This window comes from Rhinoderma darwinii, chromosome 4, assembly GCF_050947455.1.
Source record: "Rhinoderma darwinii isolate aRhiDar2 chromosome 4, aRhiDar2.hap1, whole genome shotgun sequence".
NCBI lineage: Eukaryota > Metazoa > Chordata > Amphibia > Anura > Rhinodermatidae > Rhinoderma > Rhinoderma darwinii.
Window position 1 is genome coordinate 310,145,395 of NC_134690.1, and position 20,300 is coordinate 310,165,694.

General features: G+C 49.0%; 1 protein-coding gene across 2 annotated transcripts; it reads left to right on the forward strand.

Annotated features, from left to right (window-relative positions):
* The first annotated feature begins 11,683 nt into the window (after positions 1 to 11,683).
* On the forward strand, positions 11,684 to 20,073 carry LOC142761203 (histone H3-like centromeric protein A). 2 transcript variants are annotated; one of them, XM_075864396.1, is made up of 5 exons: positions 11,684 to 11,926; positions 17,116 to 17,217; positions 18,914 to 19,050; positions 19,119 to 19,196; positions 19,501 to 20,073. In XM_075864396.1, the coding sequence occupies exons 2-5, from the start codon at positions 17,133 to 17,135 to the stop codon at positions 19,630 to 19,632; spliced, it is 432 nt and encodes a 143-aa protein (XP_075720511.1). In that variant the 5' UTR covers positions 11,684 to 11,926; positions 17,116 to 17,132; the 3' UTR covers positions 19,633 to 20,073. The 2 variants fall into 2 exon arrangements, with proteins under 2 accessions (XP_075720511.1, XP_075720510.1); XM_075864395.1 differs by having other exon boundaries at positions 17,119 to 17,217.
* The last annotated feature ends 227 nt before the right edge of the window (positions 20,074 to 20,300 follow it).

Sequence of the window (20,300 nt, forward strand, 5' to 3'; positions counted from 1 at the left end):
TCCATGGATTATTCATTCACCCCATTATTACATCATCCTATTATGCCCTGATGTACTCCGCCCAGCTAACATATACCCTGATGTACGCCGCCCAGCTTACATATACCCTGATGTACTCCGCCCAGCTTACATATACCCTGATGTACTCCGCCCAGTTTACATATGCCCTGATGTACTCCGCCCAGCTTACATATACCCTGATGTACTCCGCCCAGCTTACTTATACCCTGATGTACTCCGCCCAGCTTGCATATACAATGATGTACTCCGCTCAGCTTACATATACAATGATGTACTCCGCACAGCTTACATATGCCCTGATGTACTCCGCCCAGCTTACATATACCCTGATGTACTCCGCACAGCTTACATATACCCTGATGTACTCCTCACAGCTTGCATATAGCCTGATGTACCCGCACATATTACATATATCCTGATGTACTCTACAGTTTACATATATCCTGATGTACTCCGCGCATATTACATATACCCTGATGTACTCCGCAGTTTACATATACCCTGATGTACTCCGCCCAGTTTACATATATCCTGATGCACTCCACCCAGCTAACATATACCCTGATGTACTCCGCACAGCTTACATATATCCTGATGCACTCCACCCAGCTAACATATACCCTGATGTACTCCGCACAGCTTACATATACCCTGATGTACTACACAGTTTACATATGCCCTGATGTACTACGCACAGCTTACATATATCCTGATGTACTCCGCGCATATTACATATACCCTGATGTACTCCGCCCAGCTTACATATACCCTGATGTACTCCGCACAGCTTACATATACCCTGATGTACTCCGCCCAGCTTACATATACCCTGATGTACTCCGCCCAGCTTACATATGCCCTGATGTACTCCGCCCAGCTTACATATACCCTGATGTACTTCGCCCAGCTTACATATACCCGGATGTTCTCCGCCCAGTTTACATATGCCCTGATGTACTCCGCCCAGCTTACATATACCCTGATGTACTCCGCCCAGCTTAAATATGCCCTGATGTACTCCGCCCGGCTTACATATACCCTGATGTACTCCGCCCAGCTTACATATGCCCTGATGTACTCCGCACAGTTTACATATACCCTGATGTACTCCGCCCAGTTTACATATATCCTGATGCACTCCACCCAGCTAACATATACCCTGATGTACTCCGCACAGCTTACATATATCCTGATGCACTCCACCCAGCTAACATATACCCTGATGTACTCCGCACAGCTTACATATACCCTGATGTACTACGCACAGCTTACATATATCCTGATGTACTCCGCGCATATTACATATACCCTGATGTACTCCGCCCAGCTTACATATACCCTGATGTACTCCGCACGGCTTACATATACCCTGATGTACTCCGCCCAGCTTACATATATCCTGATGTACTCCGCCCAGCTTACATATGCCCTGATGTACTCCGCCCAGCTTACATATACCCTGATGTACTTCGCCCAGCTTACATATACCCGGATGTTCTCCGCCCAGCTTACATATACCCTGATGTACTCCGCCCAGCTTACATATACCCTGATGTACTCCGCCCAGCTTACATATACCCTGATGTACTCCGCCCAGCTTACATATACCCTGATGTACACCGCCCAGCTTACATATGCCCTGATGTACTCCGCCCAGCTTACATATACCCTGATGTACTTCGCCCAGCTTACATATACCCGGATGTTCTCCGCCCAGCTTACATATGCCCTGATGTACTCCGCCCAGCTTACATATACCCTGATGTACTCCGCCCAGCTTAAATATGCCCTGATGTACTCCGCCCGGCTTACATATACCCTGATGTACTCCGCCCAGCTTACATATGCCCTGATGTACTCCGCCCAGCTTACATATATCCTGATGTACTCTGCCCAGCTTACATATATAATTGTCAAGGACACAGGGTATGTGGACCCACTAGGCCGCACCGCCGTAGCGGGGAGGCAGCTGACCAGGTCACAGTCTATGCGGAAGTCAATGGCAGACAGTAATGCTTTGGGTACCTGAAATAGTCCCGGCGGTGGCTGTGGCTACAGCACGGATGGAGGCAGATGCGGCAGGTGGCGCCAGACGTGGCGGGCAGTATCCGATGAAGCGGAAGACACTTGGCGTGGCAGATGACACTTGGCGTGGCAGATGACACTTGGCGTGGCAGAAGACACTTGGCGTGGCAGAAGACACTTGGCGTGGCAGATGACACTTGGCGTGGCAGAAGACACTTGACGCTGGTAGGCACAGGAACTGGATACGGGATACGGAATACAGGAGCAAGGTACACTGGGAGGCTGGAAGACACTGGGAGACCATAAGCAAGACGAACAACGGGAAAACTAACTGGCAAAGGGCAAGAGGGCAGAGCCCTTTTTATAGCCTGGGCCAGATTACAGCTTTTTACAAAAACGCGCGCACTGGCCCTTTAAGGCCGTGCACGTGCGGGCGCGCGCACCCGCCGGAGACACTCGGAATCCGGAAGAGAGTGCCGGCGCCTGACTGGGTGACGACGCTGCAGGCAGGTAAGCTGTCCATGGCCACGGCCGTCGGGGTTAACGACCGATCGACGGGCCGTGGCCATAGACGTTACAGTATCCCCCCTTTTACGCCCCCTCTTCTTGGGACCAGAGCGAGAGAGAAACTTCCTCACAAGAACAGGGGCATCGATGTTCTCCTCTGGCTCCCAAGACCTCTCTTCTGGGCCGAACCCCCTCCAGTCCACCAAATAAAATGTCCTTCCTCCCACCTTCTTGGTAGCCAGAATCTCCTTTACCTTGAAAGTCCCAGATGGACCGGCAGGAACCACTGTGGTACTAGGCGTCCTGGAGTAGCGGTTCAGGACCACCGGTTTTAGCAGGGAGACGTGAAAGGAGTTAGGAATCCTGAGAGTGGGGGGGAGCCGCAGCTTGTAGGATACCGGGTTAATTTGTAGCAGGACTTCAAAGGGACCAAGGAACCTCGGGGCAAATTTGCATGACGGCACCTTCAGCCGGATATTCCTAGAGGACAGTCAGACTTTAGTCCCTGGAAGGAACTGCGGAGGAACCCGTTTTCTTGTATCTGCCTTTCTCTTCATGCGGTCCACCGCCAAGAGGATAGAAGATCGGGTCTGTTGCCATATCTGTAGAAAGTCCCTGAAGGTGGAGTCGGCTGCAGGCACCTGGGACATTGTAGAAACAGGAAGAGGTATACGAGGATGTTGGCCGTAGACGATGAAAAATGGACTGGATGTGGTCGACTCACTGGTGTGGTTGTTATAGGAGAACTCTGCCCACGGGAGCAACTGCACCCAATCATCATGGCGCCTGGACACAAAGTGACGTAGGTAGTTCTCCATAACCTGGTTAACTCTCTCGACTTGCCCGTTGGACTGGGGATGATAAGCCGAAGAGAAGTCCAATTTCACACCAAGGAGCCCGCAGAGTGCTCTCCAAAACTTCGAGGTGAACTGGACACCTCTGTCCGAGACAATATGCAGGGGCAATCCATGCAGACGGAAGATGTGCTGTATGAAGAGGTCAGCCAACCGCGTAGCAGATGGCAGAGCGGTCAACGGGATGAAGTGAGCCATCTTGGAAAATCGATCCACCACCACCCAGATCACACTGCAACTCGCAGAAGGGGGAAGATCCGTGACGAAGTCCATAGCGACATGTTGCCACGGGGCAACGGGCACAGGCAGTGGTTGGAGCAGGCCCGCAGGTCTGGAGTGAGCAACATTATTTGCTGCACAGACTGTGCAAGAGGAGACAAAGTCCATGACATCTTTGGGCAGCGTGGGCCACCAGAACTGACGGGTGATTAAATCTTGGGTCTTACGAGCACCCGCGTGACTTGCCAGCTTAGAGCTGTGACCCCAGCAAAGAATTCTTCCTCGGTCAACCAGATGCACAAAAGTCCTACCCAGAGGAATGTCTCTGACTTGCAGGGGATTCACAGAGAAGATACAGGATGGGTCAATGATATTTTGTGGAGATTCCATGGAGTCCTCGGTTTCGAAAGATCTAGACAAAGCATCGGCCCTCACATTCTTGTCGGCGGGACGGTAGTGGAGTTCGAACCGGAACCGAGCAAAGAACAACGACCACCTGGCTTGACGAGGATTCAACCGCTGGGCCGTCTATAGGTAGGTCAAATTCTTGTGATCCGTGAAGATCAGGATAGGGTGAACCGCGCCTTCCAGTAGGTGTCTCCACTCCTGCAGAGCCAGTTTGATGGCCAGTAACTCCTGGTCCCTAATCGAGTAGTTACGCTCTGCGGGAGAAAACAGCTTGGAATAGTAGCCGCATACCACGGCCTTGCCTTTCGGTCTTTTATGGTACAACAGTGCACCAGCACCCACTGAGGAGGCGTCCACCTCTAACGAAAACTGTAAGGATACGTCCGGATGGTGCAGAATGGAGGCAGATGTGAAGGCTTTCTTTAAGGATTCAAATGCGGCTTCAGCCTCCGGAGTCCACATCTTGGCATTCATACCTTTCTTAGTGAGGGTGGAGATAGGTGCTGTCAAAGATGAGAAGTTGGGGGATGAAGAGTCGGTAAAAGTTGGTGAATCCTAGAAAGCGTTGGATGGCCCTTAAGCCTTGGGGGCGTGGCCACTCCAGGACGGCCTTTACCTTCTGGGGATCCATCTTGAGACCCTGATCTGAGATAATATAGCCCAGGAAGGATAGAGACTTCTTCTCGAACACACACTTCTCCAATTTGGCGTAAAGTCGATTCTCTCTTAGACGGAGCAACACCTGGCGGACATGACTTTGATGAGTTACTGGGTCTGGGGAAAAAATCAGAATGTCATCGAGATTCACCACAACACAAACATACAGGAGATCACGAAAAATGTCATTGACAAATTCTTGGAATACTGCGGGAGCGTTACACAGGCCGAAGGGCATGACTAAGTATTCGTAATGCCCATCACGAGTATTAAAGGCAGTCTTCCACTCGTCACCTCGACGAATCCGGATCAGATTATAGGCCCCCCACAGGTCCAGTTTAGAAAAACTTTTTGCCCCCCGTATGCGATCAAACAGTTCAGAAATTAAAGGCAGAGGATACCTGTTCTTCACCGTGATCTGGTTTAGGCCTCGGTAGTCGATGCAAGGTCGTAATGATCCATCTTTCTTTTTAACAAAGAAGAACCCTGCTCCGGCCGGGGATGAAGATTTACGAATGAAACCCCTCTCCAGGTTCTCCTTAATGTAAGCCGACATGGACTGGGTCTCTGGCAAGGAGAGAGGATACACTCTACTACGAGGGGGAGACCAGGTTCATTGGGCAGTCATATGCCCGGTGTGGCGGCAAGGTCTCGGCCTCCTTTTTATTGAAGACATCGCCGAACATGGAGAAACAGAGGGGCAAACCTGCCAACGACTGAAGAGGAGCGGGCTGTGGCGACTGGATGTGACTCAGACAGCGGTCAAGACACTTCGGGCCCCACTGGAGAACCTCTCCAGAGTTCCAATCCAGGACGGGGGCGTGCAGACGAAGCCAAGGCAACCCCAGCAGCACGGGGTTGACGGCCTTGGACAGGACGAACAGAGAGATGATCTCAGCATGTCGGGCTCCCACTTGGAGTTTCAACGGCTTGGTTATGGACACAACTGGGTCTGGTAATGGCAGTCCATCCACCGAGGCAACGATCAACGGCCTTTCAAGCGGGATAGTGGGCAACTGTAGGAGATCCACAAGATCCTGGCAGATGAAGTTGGCTGCGGAGCCGGAGTCCAGATATGCGGAGACCTGATGAGACCTCTCGCCTGCAATGATGGTTACAGGGATAAATAGTTTGGAGGAGAGTTCTTGCTTCAATGTGTTGACGCCCAGGGTTGTCTCTCCAACCAAGCCTAGGCGCTGGGGTTTTTTGGCTTGTGAGGACACAGACGCACGACGTGGCCAGCGAGGCCGCAATATAAGCACAGTCCAGAGGTGCGCCTGCGCTGTTTCTCCTGGACCGATAATTTTAGTCGGTCAACTTACATCGGAACCTCGGGCAAAGCGGTAGAAGCAGGCAAGAGGGGTTGCTGAAAGTTGGGCGCCAGTCTAGGGCGCCGGCGCTCCTGACGAACCTCATGAGATCTCTCCCTCAGCCTTATGTCAACCCGAGTGGCAAGCAGAATCAAGTCGTCCAACGCGGGAGGCAGGTCTCGAGCAGCCAGTTCGTCCTTGATCTCGGGCGACAGGCCATGCCAATAGGATGGCACAAATGCCTCATTGTTCCAGGATAGGTCTCCTGCCAGGGTCCGGAAATGAATAGTATACTCGCCCACGGAGTTGTCCTCTTGGCGAAGGTTGAAGATGGCGGTGGCGGCTGATGAGACTCGCCCTGGCTCCTCAAAAACGGTTCGGAAAATCCGTGCGAACTCCTGGAAGTCTCGGGTCTCGGATCCCTGACGTTCCCAGATAGGGTTAGCTCATGCCAGGGCCTTGCCGGTCAGGAGGGAGATGATAAATGCGATCTTGGATCCATCTGACGGAAATGCCCGAGAGTGCAGGGTAAAATGAATGTGGCATTGGTTCAGGAACCCCCGACAAGCACTGGCGTCTCCATCGAACCGAGAGGGCAATGGCATGGAGAACCGAGGGTCCATACAGGAACTGCCAGGAGGAGCAACAGGAGGTTCGGTTTGAGGAACTTGCATAGAAGCAGGAATGGAGGCAACTAGCGTCCCTAGCTGCTTCGCAATAGAGTCCACGGCCACGAGGAGCTGGTCCTGCCTAGCTCGGAGATCCAGCAGATCCGCCTGCATGGCTTGGGAGTGTGACAAGCCCTTGAATTGGCCAGCAGGGTCCATGGCCAGAGCGTACTGTCACGGACACAGGGTATGTGGACCCACTAGGCCGCTCCGCCGTAGCGGGGAGGCAGCTGACCAGGTCACAGTCTATGCGGAAGTCAATGGCAGACAGTAATGCTTTGGGTACCTGAAATAGTCCCGGCGGTGGCTGTGGCTACAGCACGGATGGAGGCAGATGCGGCAGGTGGCGCCAGACGTGGCGGGCAGTATCCGATGAAGCGGAAGACACTTGGCGTGGCAGATGACACTTGGCGTGGCAGATGACACTTGGCGTGGCAGAAGACACTTGGCGTGGCAGAAGACACTTGGCGTGGCAGAAGACACTTGGCGTGGCAGATGACACTTGGCGTGGCAGAAGACACTTGACGCTGGTAGGCACAGGAACTGGATACGGAATACAGGAGCAAGGTACACTGGGAGGCTGGAAGACACTGGGAGACCATAAGCAAGACGAACAACGGGAAAACTAACAACGCTCTGGCAAAGGGCAAGAGGGCAGAGCCCTTTTTAAAGCCCAGGGCATCCTGGGCCAGATTACAGCTTTTTACAAAAACGCGCGCACTGGCCCTTTAAGGCCGTGCACGCGCGGGCGCGCGCACTCGCCGGAGACACTCAGAATCTAGAAGAGAGTGCCGGCGCCTGACTGGGGGACGACGCTGGAGGCAGGTAAGCTGTCCATGGCCACGGCCGTCGGGGTTAACGACCGATCGACGGGCCGTGGCCATAGACTTTACAATAATGATGTACTCCGCCCAGTTTACATATGCCCTGATGTACTCCACCCAGCTTACATATACCCTGATGTACTCCGCCCAGCTTACATATACCCTGATGTACTCCGCCCAGCTTACATATACAATGATGTACTCCGCCCAGCTTACATATACAATGATGTACTCCGCACAGCTTACATATGCCCTGATGTACTCCGCCCAGCTTACATATACCCTGATGTACTCCGCACAGCTTACATATACCCTGATGTACTCCTCACAGCTTGCATATAGCCTGATGTACCCGCACATATTACATATACCCTGATGTACTCCACAGTTTACATATATCCTGATGTACTCCGCGCATATTACATATACCCTGATGTACTCCGCACAGCTTACATATACCCTGATGTACTCCTCACAGCTTGCATATAGCCTGATGTACCCGCACATATTACATATACCCTGATGTACTCCACAGTTTACATATATCCTGATGTACTCCGCGCATATTACATATACCCTGATGTACTCCACCCAGCTAACATATACTCTGATGTACTCCGCACAGCTTACATATACCCTGATGTACTCCACAGTTTACATATATCCTGATGTACTACACACAGCTTACATATATCCTGATGTACTCTGCGCATATTACATATACCCTGATGTACTCCGCCCAGCTTACATATACCCTGATGTACTCCGCACAGCTTACATATACCGATGTACTCCGCACAGCTTACATATATAATGATGTACTACGCACAGCTTACATATACCCTGATGTACCACCTCACATATTACATATACCCTGATGTACTCCGCACAGCTTACATATACCCTGATGTACTCCGCCCAGCTTACATATACCCTGATGTACTCCGCACAGCTTACATATACCCTGATGTACTCCGCCCAGTTCACATATGCCCCCACATTATAAGCTGAAATACCACTAATACACCAAGCAAAATCTGCGCTTCAAAGCCAAATGGTGGTCCAACTGAGCCTGGCAGTGTACCCAAATGGCAATTTATGACCACATATGGTGTATTCTGGAGAACCCGCTTAACAATTTATGGGATGTGTGTCTACGGTGGTACAAGCTGGGCACAACACATTGGGCACTGAAATGGCATATTTGTGGAAAAAAGCAATTTTCAATCTGCAACATCTATTGTTTACTCATTTTTGCAAAACACTTGTGCGGTCAAAATGCTCACTACACCCCTAGATCAATTCTTTGAGGGATCTAGTTTCCAAAATGGGGTAATTTTTCAGGGGGTACCACTGTACTGGTACTATAGCTCAATGCAACATGGTGTCAAAAAACGAATCTTATAAAATCTCCACTCCAAATACTAAATGGCGCTCCTTCCCTTTAGAGCCTTGCTGTGTGTCCAAATAGCAGTTTATGACCACGTGTGGGGTATTTCCCTACTCTGAAGAAGTGGCTTTACAAATGTTACGGTGCTTTTTCTCCTTTATTTGTTGAGAAAATGAAAATTTTTTAACTAATGCTGCGTCTTATTGGAAAATAATGTCATTTTTCATTTTCACTGCCCATTTCTAATAAAATATATGAGACACCTGTGGGGTGCTGAAAAAATAAAAAAGTTAGAGCTCTTTGAATGCGGCTATAGAAAAACGAATAAAATAGCTCGGTCATTAGCCTAAAATGGGATGGTCACTAAGGGGTTAACGTCAGTTAGCACAATATAAATACATTTACAGTAGCTCCCCCTAGTGGCGACTGCCGGTAGCTTTCCACTGAAGTGTAGTATCCAGGACATGAGTCTAAGGCTATGTTCGCACAGAGTTTTTTGCATTAGGAATATCTGCCTCAAAATTCAGTTTGGAAGTTTGAGGCACATTTTCCTCTCCCTGCACGCCGATTTTCGCTGCGTTTTTCGCCCGCGGCCATTGAGCGCCGCGGGCATAATACACCGCGAAATACGCTTTCTCTGCCTCCCATTGAAGTCAATGGGAGGTCAGAGGCGTAAATGCCCGAAGATAGGGCATGTCGCTTCTTTTTCTCGCGAGGCAGTTTTACTGCTCGCGGGAAAAAGACGCCGACGCCTCCCATTGAAATCAATGGGAGGCATTATAGGGCAGTTTTTGACGAGTTTTGCGGCGCGGTTTCGCGTAAAAAAAACTCGTCAAAAAACTCAGTGTGAACTTAGCCTAAAATGTTCTTTACACAGGACGATTATCGGGCAGACAAGTGTTCATATAACGCTCGTTGCTGATAATTGCGCTTTGTAAAAAGGGCAGCGATCCGCAGATGAACGAGCAAACACCCAATCATCTGCTGGTCGTATCGTTTTAAAAAAGTGAAATATTATTGTTGTCGGCAGCACATCTCCCTGTGTAAACAGAAAAACGCGCTGCCGACATGATAATAACGTTTGGGGACGAGCGATCGGAGTAACGACCGCTCACCCTCATCCATAGCTCCGTGTTATCCATAGCTCTGTGTTATCCATAGCTCCGTGTTATCCATAGCTCCGTGTTATCCATAGCTCCGTGTCATCCATAGCTCCGTGTTATCCATAGCTCCTTGTCATCCATAGCTCCGTGTTATCCATAGCTCCGTGTTATCCATAGCTCCGTGTCATCCATAGCTCCGTGTCATCCATAGCTCCGTGTCATCCATAGCTCCGTGTTATCCATAGCTCCGTGTTATCCATAGCTCCGTGTTATCCATAGCTCCGTGTTATCCATAGCTCCGTGTCATCCATAGCTCCGTGTCATCCATAGCTCCGTGTTATCCATAGCTCCGTGTTATCCATAGCTCCGTGTTATCCATAGCTCCGTGTTATCCATAGCTCCGTGTTATCCATAGCTCCGTGTCATCCATAGCTCCGTGTTATCCATAGCTCCGTGTCATCCATAGCTCCGTGTCATCCATAGCTCCGTGTCATCCATAGCTCCGTGTTATCCATAGCTCCGTGTCATCCATAGCTCCGTGTTATCCATAGCTCCGTGTGACCGGAGCAAACGAGCAGATATGTCATAAATGTCAGGTAGATTGGGGTTCCACCTCTGGGACCCGCATTCACTACTATGGGAGTTACGGAAACAGATCAGACAAAGCCGGAGGTGGGACCCTCATCTATCTGACATCCTATGGATACGTCATAAATGTGTCTGATGGGAAGACCCCTTTAATGAGTATATCAGTAATAGTATAACTAGCAAGTACCAGCCGCTACCCCTCCCCCCTCATTGCAACACCAAGTAAGGCCCCATGCGCACGACCGTATTTTCATCTATCCCGAAAAACTGTCCATAATGCATCGGTATATACGGATCCGTAAAAAAAAAGAGGGAGGATGCAAATGATGTCATCAGCATATTGCATAGCAACGCTTCCATAAATACGGTCAGAGTACGGATGCGTATCCATAGCCGCCCATATTTACGGAAGCGCCCATAGACTTCTATGGGAGAGTCCCTGCTGTAATTACTGATGAAAAATACGGTCGCGTGCGTGGGGCATAAGAAACTGCAGCTGCATCCCCCTCCTCCCTGTTTACAGTTTTTCACTAGATGGAACTTGCACGATCAACGATGTATCCAGTGAGTCAGCGCTCATTTACACGAGCCGACGCACGCTGTTCGGGGATGAGCGATGGTTAATACGATGGTCCGTGCTCGTACAGTTTACGTATTGTCGGCAGCACATCCCCTGTTTCAACGCTGTGGACAACGAGGATTTTTTGGGACGCATAAAAGATGTGATCAGCTGACCAATCAGTGCAATTTATCGTCTGATTGTCGCTGCCTGTGATCGAAAACAAGCGCTCGTATGATTATCGGCATTGGTGAAGGGGTCTTAATGTCAATAAAAGGTTTTTTTTTTATATCACAACGTTTCTAAGCATTTTCTATAGAACTTGATAGAAACCCATCGAGCCTAAAATAGACCCATCCTGGAACCCAGGGGTATAAACAGGCTTTTCTTTACAGCCCGAGGTCTTGATGACGTCATTGAGACCGCGCGGTGATCGTGTATTATAATTATTATAGATTGTGGGAGATGAAACATCAGGATATAGTTTTGTTGGCTTTAGCGATGGTTTGAACATTTGGTGTACTTCTTCTATTAGCCACAAGGGGGCGATACATAACCTGGAAGAACGCAGTGCGGGAGCCTTTTGGTTTTTCTTGGCTTTTATATTGTGGGGCTATTATATAATCTATACCAGTGGTTCCCAACCGGGGTGCCGAGAGCTGTTCAGGGGTGCCGCGGCTCATCCACGGCAAAAAAAAACAAAAAAACGCGCGCGGACGTCTGTTACAAGTACCGCCCACAGCTTCCCACTAGAAGCCTGACGGAGGGAGAGGAGCCATTAACACAGGGCAGGGTAAGTGGGTTTTCTTTACTTTCTTAGCAGTTGTGTGAGAAATGGAGCCAGGGGAATGTGGGTAGTTGTAGTTCTCTCCTCTTATACCTCCTCCCTGTAATGTCCTCTGATATCCCATAATAACGTCCTGGACATGCTGGGAGTTGTAGTCCTCTCCTCTTCTACCTTCTCCCTGTAATGTCCTCTGATATCCCATAATAACGTCCTGGACATGCTGGGAGTTGTAGTCCTCTCCTCTTATACCTCCTCCCTGTAATGTCCTCTGATATCCCATAATAACAGCCTGGACATGCTGGGAGTTGTAGTCCTCTCCTCTTATACCTCCTCCCTGTAATGTCCTCTGATATCCCATAATAACAGCCTGGACATGCTAGGAGTTGTAGTTCTCTCCTCTTATACCTCCTCACTGTAATGTCCTCTGATATCCCATAATAACAGCCTGGACATGCTGGGAGTTGTAGTCCTCTCCTCTTATACCTCCTCCCTGTAATGTCCTCTGATATCCCATAATAACAGCCTGGACATGCTGGGAGTTGTAGTCCTCTCCTCTTATACCTCCTCCTGTAAACTTTCTCTGATATCACATAACATCCTGGACATGCTGGGAGTTGTTGTTCTTATACATCCTTATTTATTCCTTCCCCAGGGGTAATCACACTTTCTGTCTGTGATGGTCCCTTTACTAGAGGGGCAGATGGTTATTTTATCGGGGGGCGGGGGGACTGAGGCTGATGGTGGCTTTACTGGAGGGGGCTGATGGTCATTTTACTGGGGGGACGGAGGCTGATGGTGGCTTTACTGAGGGGTCATTATAATGTGAGTGGGGGGCTGACGGTCATTACTGTGAGTGGGGGGCTGACGGTCATTACTGTGAGTGGGGGGCTGACGGTCATTACTGGGAGTGGGGGGCTGACGGTCATTACTGGGAGTGGGGGGCTGACGGTCATTACTGGGAGTGGGGGGCTGACGGTCATTACTGGGAGTGGTGGGCTGACGGTCATTACTGGGAGTGGGGGGCTGACGGTCATTACTGGGAGTGGGGGGCTGACGGTCATTACTGGGAGTGGGGGGCTGACGGTCATTACTGGGAGTGGGGGGCTGACGGTCATTACTGTGAGTGGGGGGCTGACGGTCATTACTGGGAGTGGGGGGCTGACGGTCATTACTGGGAGTGGGGGGCTGACGGTCATTACTGGGAGTGGGGGGCTGACGGTCATTACTGGGAGTGGGGGGGCTGACGGTCATTACTGGGAGTGGGGGCGCTGATGGTCATTACTGGGAGTGGGGGGGCTGACGGTCATTACTGGGAGTGGGGGGCTGACGGTCATTACTGTGAGTGGGGGGGCTGACGGTCATTACTGTGAGTGGGGGGCTGACGGTCATTACTGTGAGTGGGGGGCTGACGGTCATTACTGTGAGTGGGGGGCTGACGGTCATTACTGTGAGTGGGGGGGCTGACGGTCATTACTGTGAGTGGGAGGGCTGACGGTCATTACTTTGAGTGGGGGGCTGACGGTCATTACTGTGAGTGGGGGGCTGACGGTCATTACTGGGAGTGGGGGGGCTGACGGTCATTACTGTGAGTGGGAGGGCTGACGGTCATTACTTTGAGTGGGGGGCTGACGGTCATTACTGTGAGTGGGGGGCTGACGGTCATTACTGTGAGTGGGGGGGCTGACGGTCATTACTGTGAGTGGGAGGGCTGACGGTCATTACTTTGAGTGGGGGGCTGACGGTCATTACTGTGAGTGGGGGGCTGACGGTCATTACTGGGAGTGGGGGGGCTGACGGTCATTACTGTGAGTGTGGGGGCTGACGGTCATTACTGTGAGTGGGAGGGCTGACGGTCATTACTGTGAGTGGGAGGGCTGACGGTCATTACTGTGAGTGGGGGGCTGACGGTCATTACTGTGTGTGTGGGGGCTGACGGTCATTACTGGGAGTGGGGGGCTGACGGTCATTACTGGGAGTGGGGGGCTGACGGTCATTACTGTGAGTGGGGGGGCTGACGGTCATTACTGTGAGTGGGGGGGCTGACGGTCATTACTGTGAGTGGGGGGCTGACGGTCATTACTGTGTGTGGGGGGCTGACGGTCATTACTGTGAGTGGGGGGGCTGACGGTCATTACTGTGAGTGGGGGGCTGACGGTCATTACTGTGAGTGGGGGGGCTGACGGTCATTACTGGGAGTGGGGGGCTGACGGTCATTACTGTGTGGGGGGGGCTGACGGTCATTACTGGGAGTGGGGGGCTGACGGTCATTACTGGGAGTGGGGGGCTGACGGTCATTACTGGGAGTGGGGGGCTGACGGTCATTACTGGGAGTGGGGGGCTGACGGTCATTACTGGGAGTGGGGGGCTGACGGTTATTACTGTGTGTGGGGGGCTGACGGTCATTACTGTGAGTGGGGGGCTGACGGTCATTACTGTGAGTGGGGGGCTGACGGTTATTACTGTGAGTGGGGGGCTGACGGTCTTCAAGTGGTTTCCGCCTCTGACCTCCCATTGAAATTAATAGGAGGCAGAAAAAACCTGCGGCGCTCGTTTGGTGCTTTTTTGTCTGCGGTTTTTGCATTCGCTTCAACGGCTTAAAAAAAATGTGGGAAAAAAATAAATAAAAAAAAGTCAAACAGCGCTGTCAATTCAAAATCTGCCTCAAAATTCGTAAATGAATTTCGAGGCAGACTTTTAGTTTCTGCCTTACAAAAAAACGTTGTGTGAACATAACCTAAGAGTGTACTGCTTGTTTTTCGCCATTTTTTGTCGTTTTGTAAACAATTTTTGGTAGGGGTGCCCTGAGAATTATTTTTTTTCCCTGGGGTGCCTCGAGCCTGAAAAGGTTGGGAAACTCTGATGTATACAGTCGTCCTGGTGTATCTGGCAGTTTTCTAGAGTTCAGTGTATAATCATTGATAGATACGGTGACGCTGACATCACGCCGGGCAGCACGTGCGTCCTCATGAATTATACAGGATACAGACAATATTATTAAAGAGGAGCCGACATTTCTCCTGAAATGTATGTATTAACCCCTTAGTGACCACTAATACGCCTTTTTACGCGATTCACTAATGGGCTTTAGGCTAGGCTGACGCCTTTTCACGTCAGCCTAGTCTAAGTCCTGCACGGGTCTCCCGTGCAGGCAGGAGCCGGGGCTCTGCTGTCTGATGACAGCCGAGCTCCTGCTCCAACGCCCGCGATCGAAGTTTACTTCGATCGCGGCCGTTTAACCCGTTAAATGCCGCCGTCAATAGCGACCGCGGCATTTAACTTTGTTTACAGAGGGAGTGAGCTCCCTCTGTCACCCATCGGCGGCCCGCGAATGCAATCGCGGGTCTCCGATGGGGTGTCATGGCAGCCGGGGGACTGATAAAAGCCCCCAGGTCTGCCCTGGACATATGCCTGTTAGGACGCGCCGGAGGCACGTCCTAACAGATTGCCTGTCAGATTTACACTGACAGGCAATAATGCTCTGGTATACGAAGTATACCAGAGCATTATAGCAGCGATCGGAACATCGCACAGTAAAGTCCCCTAGTGGGACTAATAAAATAAGTCATCAAAGTGAAATAAAGATTATTAATAAAAAGTACAGTAAAAAAATAAATAAAACCATTTTTTTCCATAAAAAGTGATTTTATTTAGTAAAAGTGTAAAAAAAAAAAAAAAGTACACATATGTGGTATCGCCGCGACCGTAATGACTCCATTAATAAAGTTAATATGTAATTTAAACCGCAAAGTGAACACCGTAAAAAAAAAACGCAAAAAACTATGGCGAAATTGCAATTTTTTTCCATTGCCCCCCAAAAAAGTCATAATAAAAATGAATCAATAAGTCCCATGTACCCCAAAACAGTACCATTCAAAACTACGTCTTGTCCCGCAGAAAACAAGCCCAAAAAATCACTACATTGATGGAAAAATAAAAAAATTACGGCTCTTGGAAAGCGACGATGCAAAAACAAATAATTTTAGTTCAAAAGTGTTTTTATTGTGCAAAAGTCGTAAAACATAAAAAAACCTCCACATATGTGGTATCGCCGTAATCGTACCGACCCATAGAATAAGGGTAACATGTTATTTACGTCGCATAGTGAACGGCGTCAATTTAAAAACGCATAGAACAATGGCGGAATTTCAGTTTTTTTTTATAATCCCCCCCAAAAACGTTAATAAAAGTTAATATAAAAATTATATGTACCCAAAAATGGTGCTATTAAAAAGCACAACTAATCCCGCAAAAAACAAGTCCTCATACTGCTATGTAGACGAAAAAATAAAAACGTTATAGCTCTTTGAATGCGACTATAGAAAAACGAATAAAATAGCTTGGTCATTAAGGCCTAAAATGGGCTGGTCACTAAGGGGTTAATAGATAACTTGGTGTTGCCATTCTCCTCATCAAAGGTCGTGTCCCTACAGTCTCTCTGTCAGCACTGATTGGACGTTGTCAGTTTGTGTAGGGACACACCCCCAACTGGTAACACACAGCTGTCAATTCTTACATTTCCAGGAGGAATAACAGAGAAACGGCACAAAGCAGAGAGTCCTAAGAAAAGTTGCGCACTCGACTGAATGTTTCTTCTCCTCGTCTATCGTGTGTGTTGATTTTATACATTTTCGCTGCTGCGTGTCTAGAGATCATATGGATTATTAGATGTTTTATTTCTGTATATTTGTACTGCATTGTTGCAGCTCATCGTCCTCCAGCTGCGGCCTTTCATTTCCATGACGACTGCTCCACTTTTCCTTTGCTCCAGTTTTAAATTTCCCACCTTTGTCTGGATTACGGATTCTCTGTAAAGTTCTGTGCACACGACCTATTTTCAGGCGTTTTACGCCTCGAATCACGCCTGAAAAGACGGCTCCATTACGTCTGCAAACATCTGCCCATTGCTTGCGGGATCTGCTGCGGGTAGCTCTTCTGTTGCCGCATTATTAAATACATCATTAATGTCGCTGTTCTGGTAATTGATGCCGCGAGGATCTATTGTATTCATTGATGCAGCGTGCGTTAATTACTGACATCCGGCAATCTCATATCTTCACCGTCAATGTCATCACTTTCTTGTCACTTGCATTGGTGGCATCAGTCAGTATAAAACCGCTCAGTTTATCCTACGTCACCTGTGATTCTGCTGAATTGTCACCGTCTCTTATCCGCTTAACTGATTGTATGTCTCTCAGCAGCGTTTTACATCATCATGAAACCACCCCAGAAAAGCTCGTCCCGCAGGAAGTCGGCGCATCCGCAGAAGAAACCTGCAGCTCCTCCTCAATCTCCGCCAAGTAAGAGAAAGTTGCACCTTGATCATCTTATCACTCTCATTATATATTTTATTTTAAAAATGAATTCCAGATAACCTCGGGTCGTGTAATACTAGATTGTAATCCGTTTCTCAGCTTTATATCTTAGAGGGTTCGTTTCTATGCAGGTAAAAATCTGTTACATACAGAAATTTCTGTAGCACAAGGCCGCCACTAGGGGGAGCAAACTGAGGACTGATTTATATAGGCACAACATGAGCTGTATTATGTGCACAATCGTCTCCCCCTAGTGGTGGTTGCAGGAAGCACGTTACTATATGGCCCTGGGAAGGGAATCTGAGAACACAGCTCACACCCATGAAGATATATTATGAAATGAGGGATCTAAGAATTTCCAACCTGCAGTCCGACCGCTCTATTCATTCCCTATGGTATCGCCGGAAATAGTCAAGTTTGACTGCTCCTTGCCCAATTATGCGCTGTGAGCGGCTCCGCGCAGGCAGGCGCGATGTTGTGACGTCAATTTCTGAGCCTTTTTTCTACTCCGTTTATGCAGCGTGTGGATGAGACGTGTTTTATCTCATCCACTTTGCTGCTACTGTATTATGCTGCCGATTTTTCCGCATTATAATACAGGTATATGCCGTATTTACGTAATGTGTGAACTGACTCTAACCCCTCCACCCACCCCCCCCCCCCGCCAGTCCCCGCAAAAATGTTCTTGCATCAAACCGGTCCTCGGTGCAAAATAGGTTGGGGACCACTGCCATAGAGAATGACTTGAGTGACCACCACTCTGGGACCCACACTCTTGTTAACAACCCGCAGCGATCCGGCATTTATCACCTATCTTGTGGATAGGTGAAAAATTATTTTCGTGGTACAACCCCTTTAATCAGGTATCAATGGGACTTGATGGACCCCAAATTATCAGTCATAGAGAAAGTATTTAAAAGTTGAACGTCCACATTTATATCCTTTTTTGGTCCAACATTCTGTGCTGATTAATTTCTTAATGTCATTTTACAGCAGTTGGAGCACAGTTTTCTGAAACGGAGCTCTAAATCTCCTGCGTAGACAGTTACATGGTATAATTTTGTCTCCCTGCAGCCACCACTAGAGGGAGCTCACTGCATACTGTTTTGTTACCAAGTTCAATGTACAACCATATACAATGAGCTCCCTCTAGTGGTGGCTGCAGGTAGCATGTTATGTTTTAAATCTGTTTACCTGATGTTCCTTGGGGGACATTAAGGTAATAGGCCATGTTCACACAGGGCAGATACGCGGCGTAAAAGTACACAGCGTATTGGCCCTGGGCACCGGAGATAATTCTGGCTGAAAAACTGCAGTTTTTCGGCTGGAATGTCCATAGAAGGTAGAAAAAAAACCATACTTACCCGTAGCCATGGTGACGTGTCCCTCTGATGTTCTGCAGCAGTCATATGGGATGAGACATCATCCCTGGAGGCCGGGTTGAACGCAGGAGCAGAGAGATCTGGGTAAGTTTGGCGGGTTTTTTTCCGCTGCGTCTGGATGAGATTTGTTTGAATCTCCTCCACTCTTCTGCTTCTGTATTACGCTGTGGAGTTTCCGCAATGAAATCGGTTGCAGAAAATCCGCCGTGTTTACCCTACGTGTGAACCCGGCCAGACAGTGAATTTCCATGTAGCGGGAGATTCATTTTCAGCTGTGATTATGGATTTCTTTCTTACAGGTAGTGGGGAAACAAGTCACAGACCGAGCACGCAACGAAGAAGACGCTACCGCCCAGGAGCCCGTGCACTGATGGAAATAAGAAAGTACCAAAAATCAACCAATCTGCTCATTCAGAAAACCCCGTTTTTCCGCCTGGTGAGTGGATGTGTCCTCTGCGGCTGCTCCTCTTTATTGTCAGTGATATTCCCCTTTTATTCTTGCAGGTGAGAGAGATCTGCCTGAAGTATTCCCGCGGCGTGTTTTACTACTGGCAAAGCACCGCACTTATGGCGCTACTAGAGGTCAGTATCTCATACAATGCACTGTCCATGTAACGCATGGGTCAACCAGAGAGGGAGCTGCTCTTTGCAGTGATTCACTACTCAGCCCCCGCCCCCTCTAACACATCCATATGCCCTAGCGGGACATTTGCATAGGGGTTGTGATGCATTGTGGGAGTTCCAGAGGCCAGACCCCCCCCCCCCCACCATCACTCTAGCTAACAGCTCATAAAAGTGAAATCTGATCAGTCCTTCGAGCTGTGTAGTAAATTATACCGGGAGTGCTGTCACTTTAAGAGGGACTAATGCTCTTCTGTATCCACAGTCAGCTGAGGACTTCCTCGTGAGTCTCTTTGAAGATTCTTACCTCTTCAGTCACCAGGCCAATAGGGGCACTCTCTTTGTGAAGGACATGCAGCTCGCACGGAGAATCCGAGGCATCCCGTATGAACTGTGATAACGCTGCCGTTTTATCTCTCAAGATTTGATGAAGAATGATCACGTGTAAATAGTTTTATATTAATGGAGAAAATCTATTGGGAAATACAAGTTTTACCATTGCATAAAAGATCCAGTTTGGAAGAGTAAACCGGCTTTAGCGCCCCCTCCTGACACTGGTTACAGTGGAGTTTTTTTCTTTGTTTTATCTGTTCATGGGAAAGTTGTTACAACCAATATGGCTGCCGCTGCAGTTTGCAGGGTGGTAGTGCCGTCGTTTTTCTGTCCAGCTATGTAATGGGTTATAGGGGTCCAGGATGTAGCACAGAAAATGACCACAAGGCGGCACTGCTGGACAAAACCGCTAACAAAGACGCTGGACACAACCGCTAATGAAACCTGATCTGGCCGACCTTCTAATTGTTCTGCTGAGTTTATGATCCGCTTCCTGTTTTTATTCTGTGAAGATTTGTTAATTTTTTCAAATAAAAAAAAAATGTATATTATAACTTTGATCTTCATCATTTTAGACTAATCTTCATAAGGGCTTGGATATGATCAATGACTCCAGCTTCGCTGTAGTTCAATACTCTTGCTCTGTCCCACCCCCATTCTTTACACTGCAGCTATGCTTGTTCAGAGTGTTTGCTGTGTGGGTGGGTGTGTGGGTTGGGTCCAGAATTATTT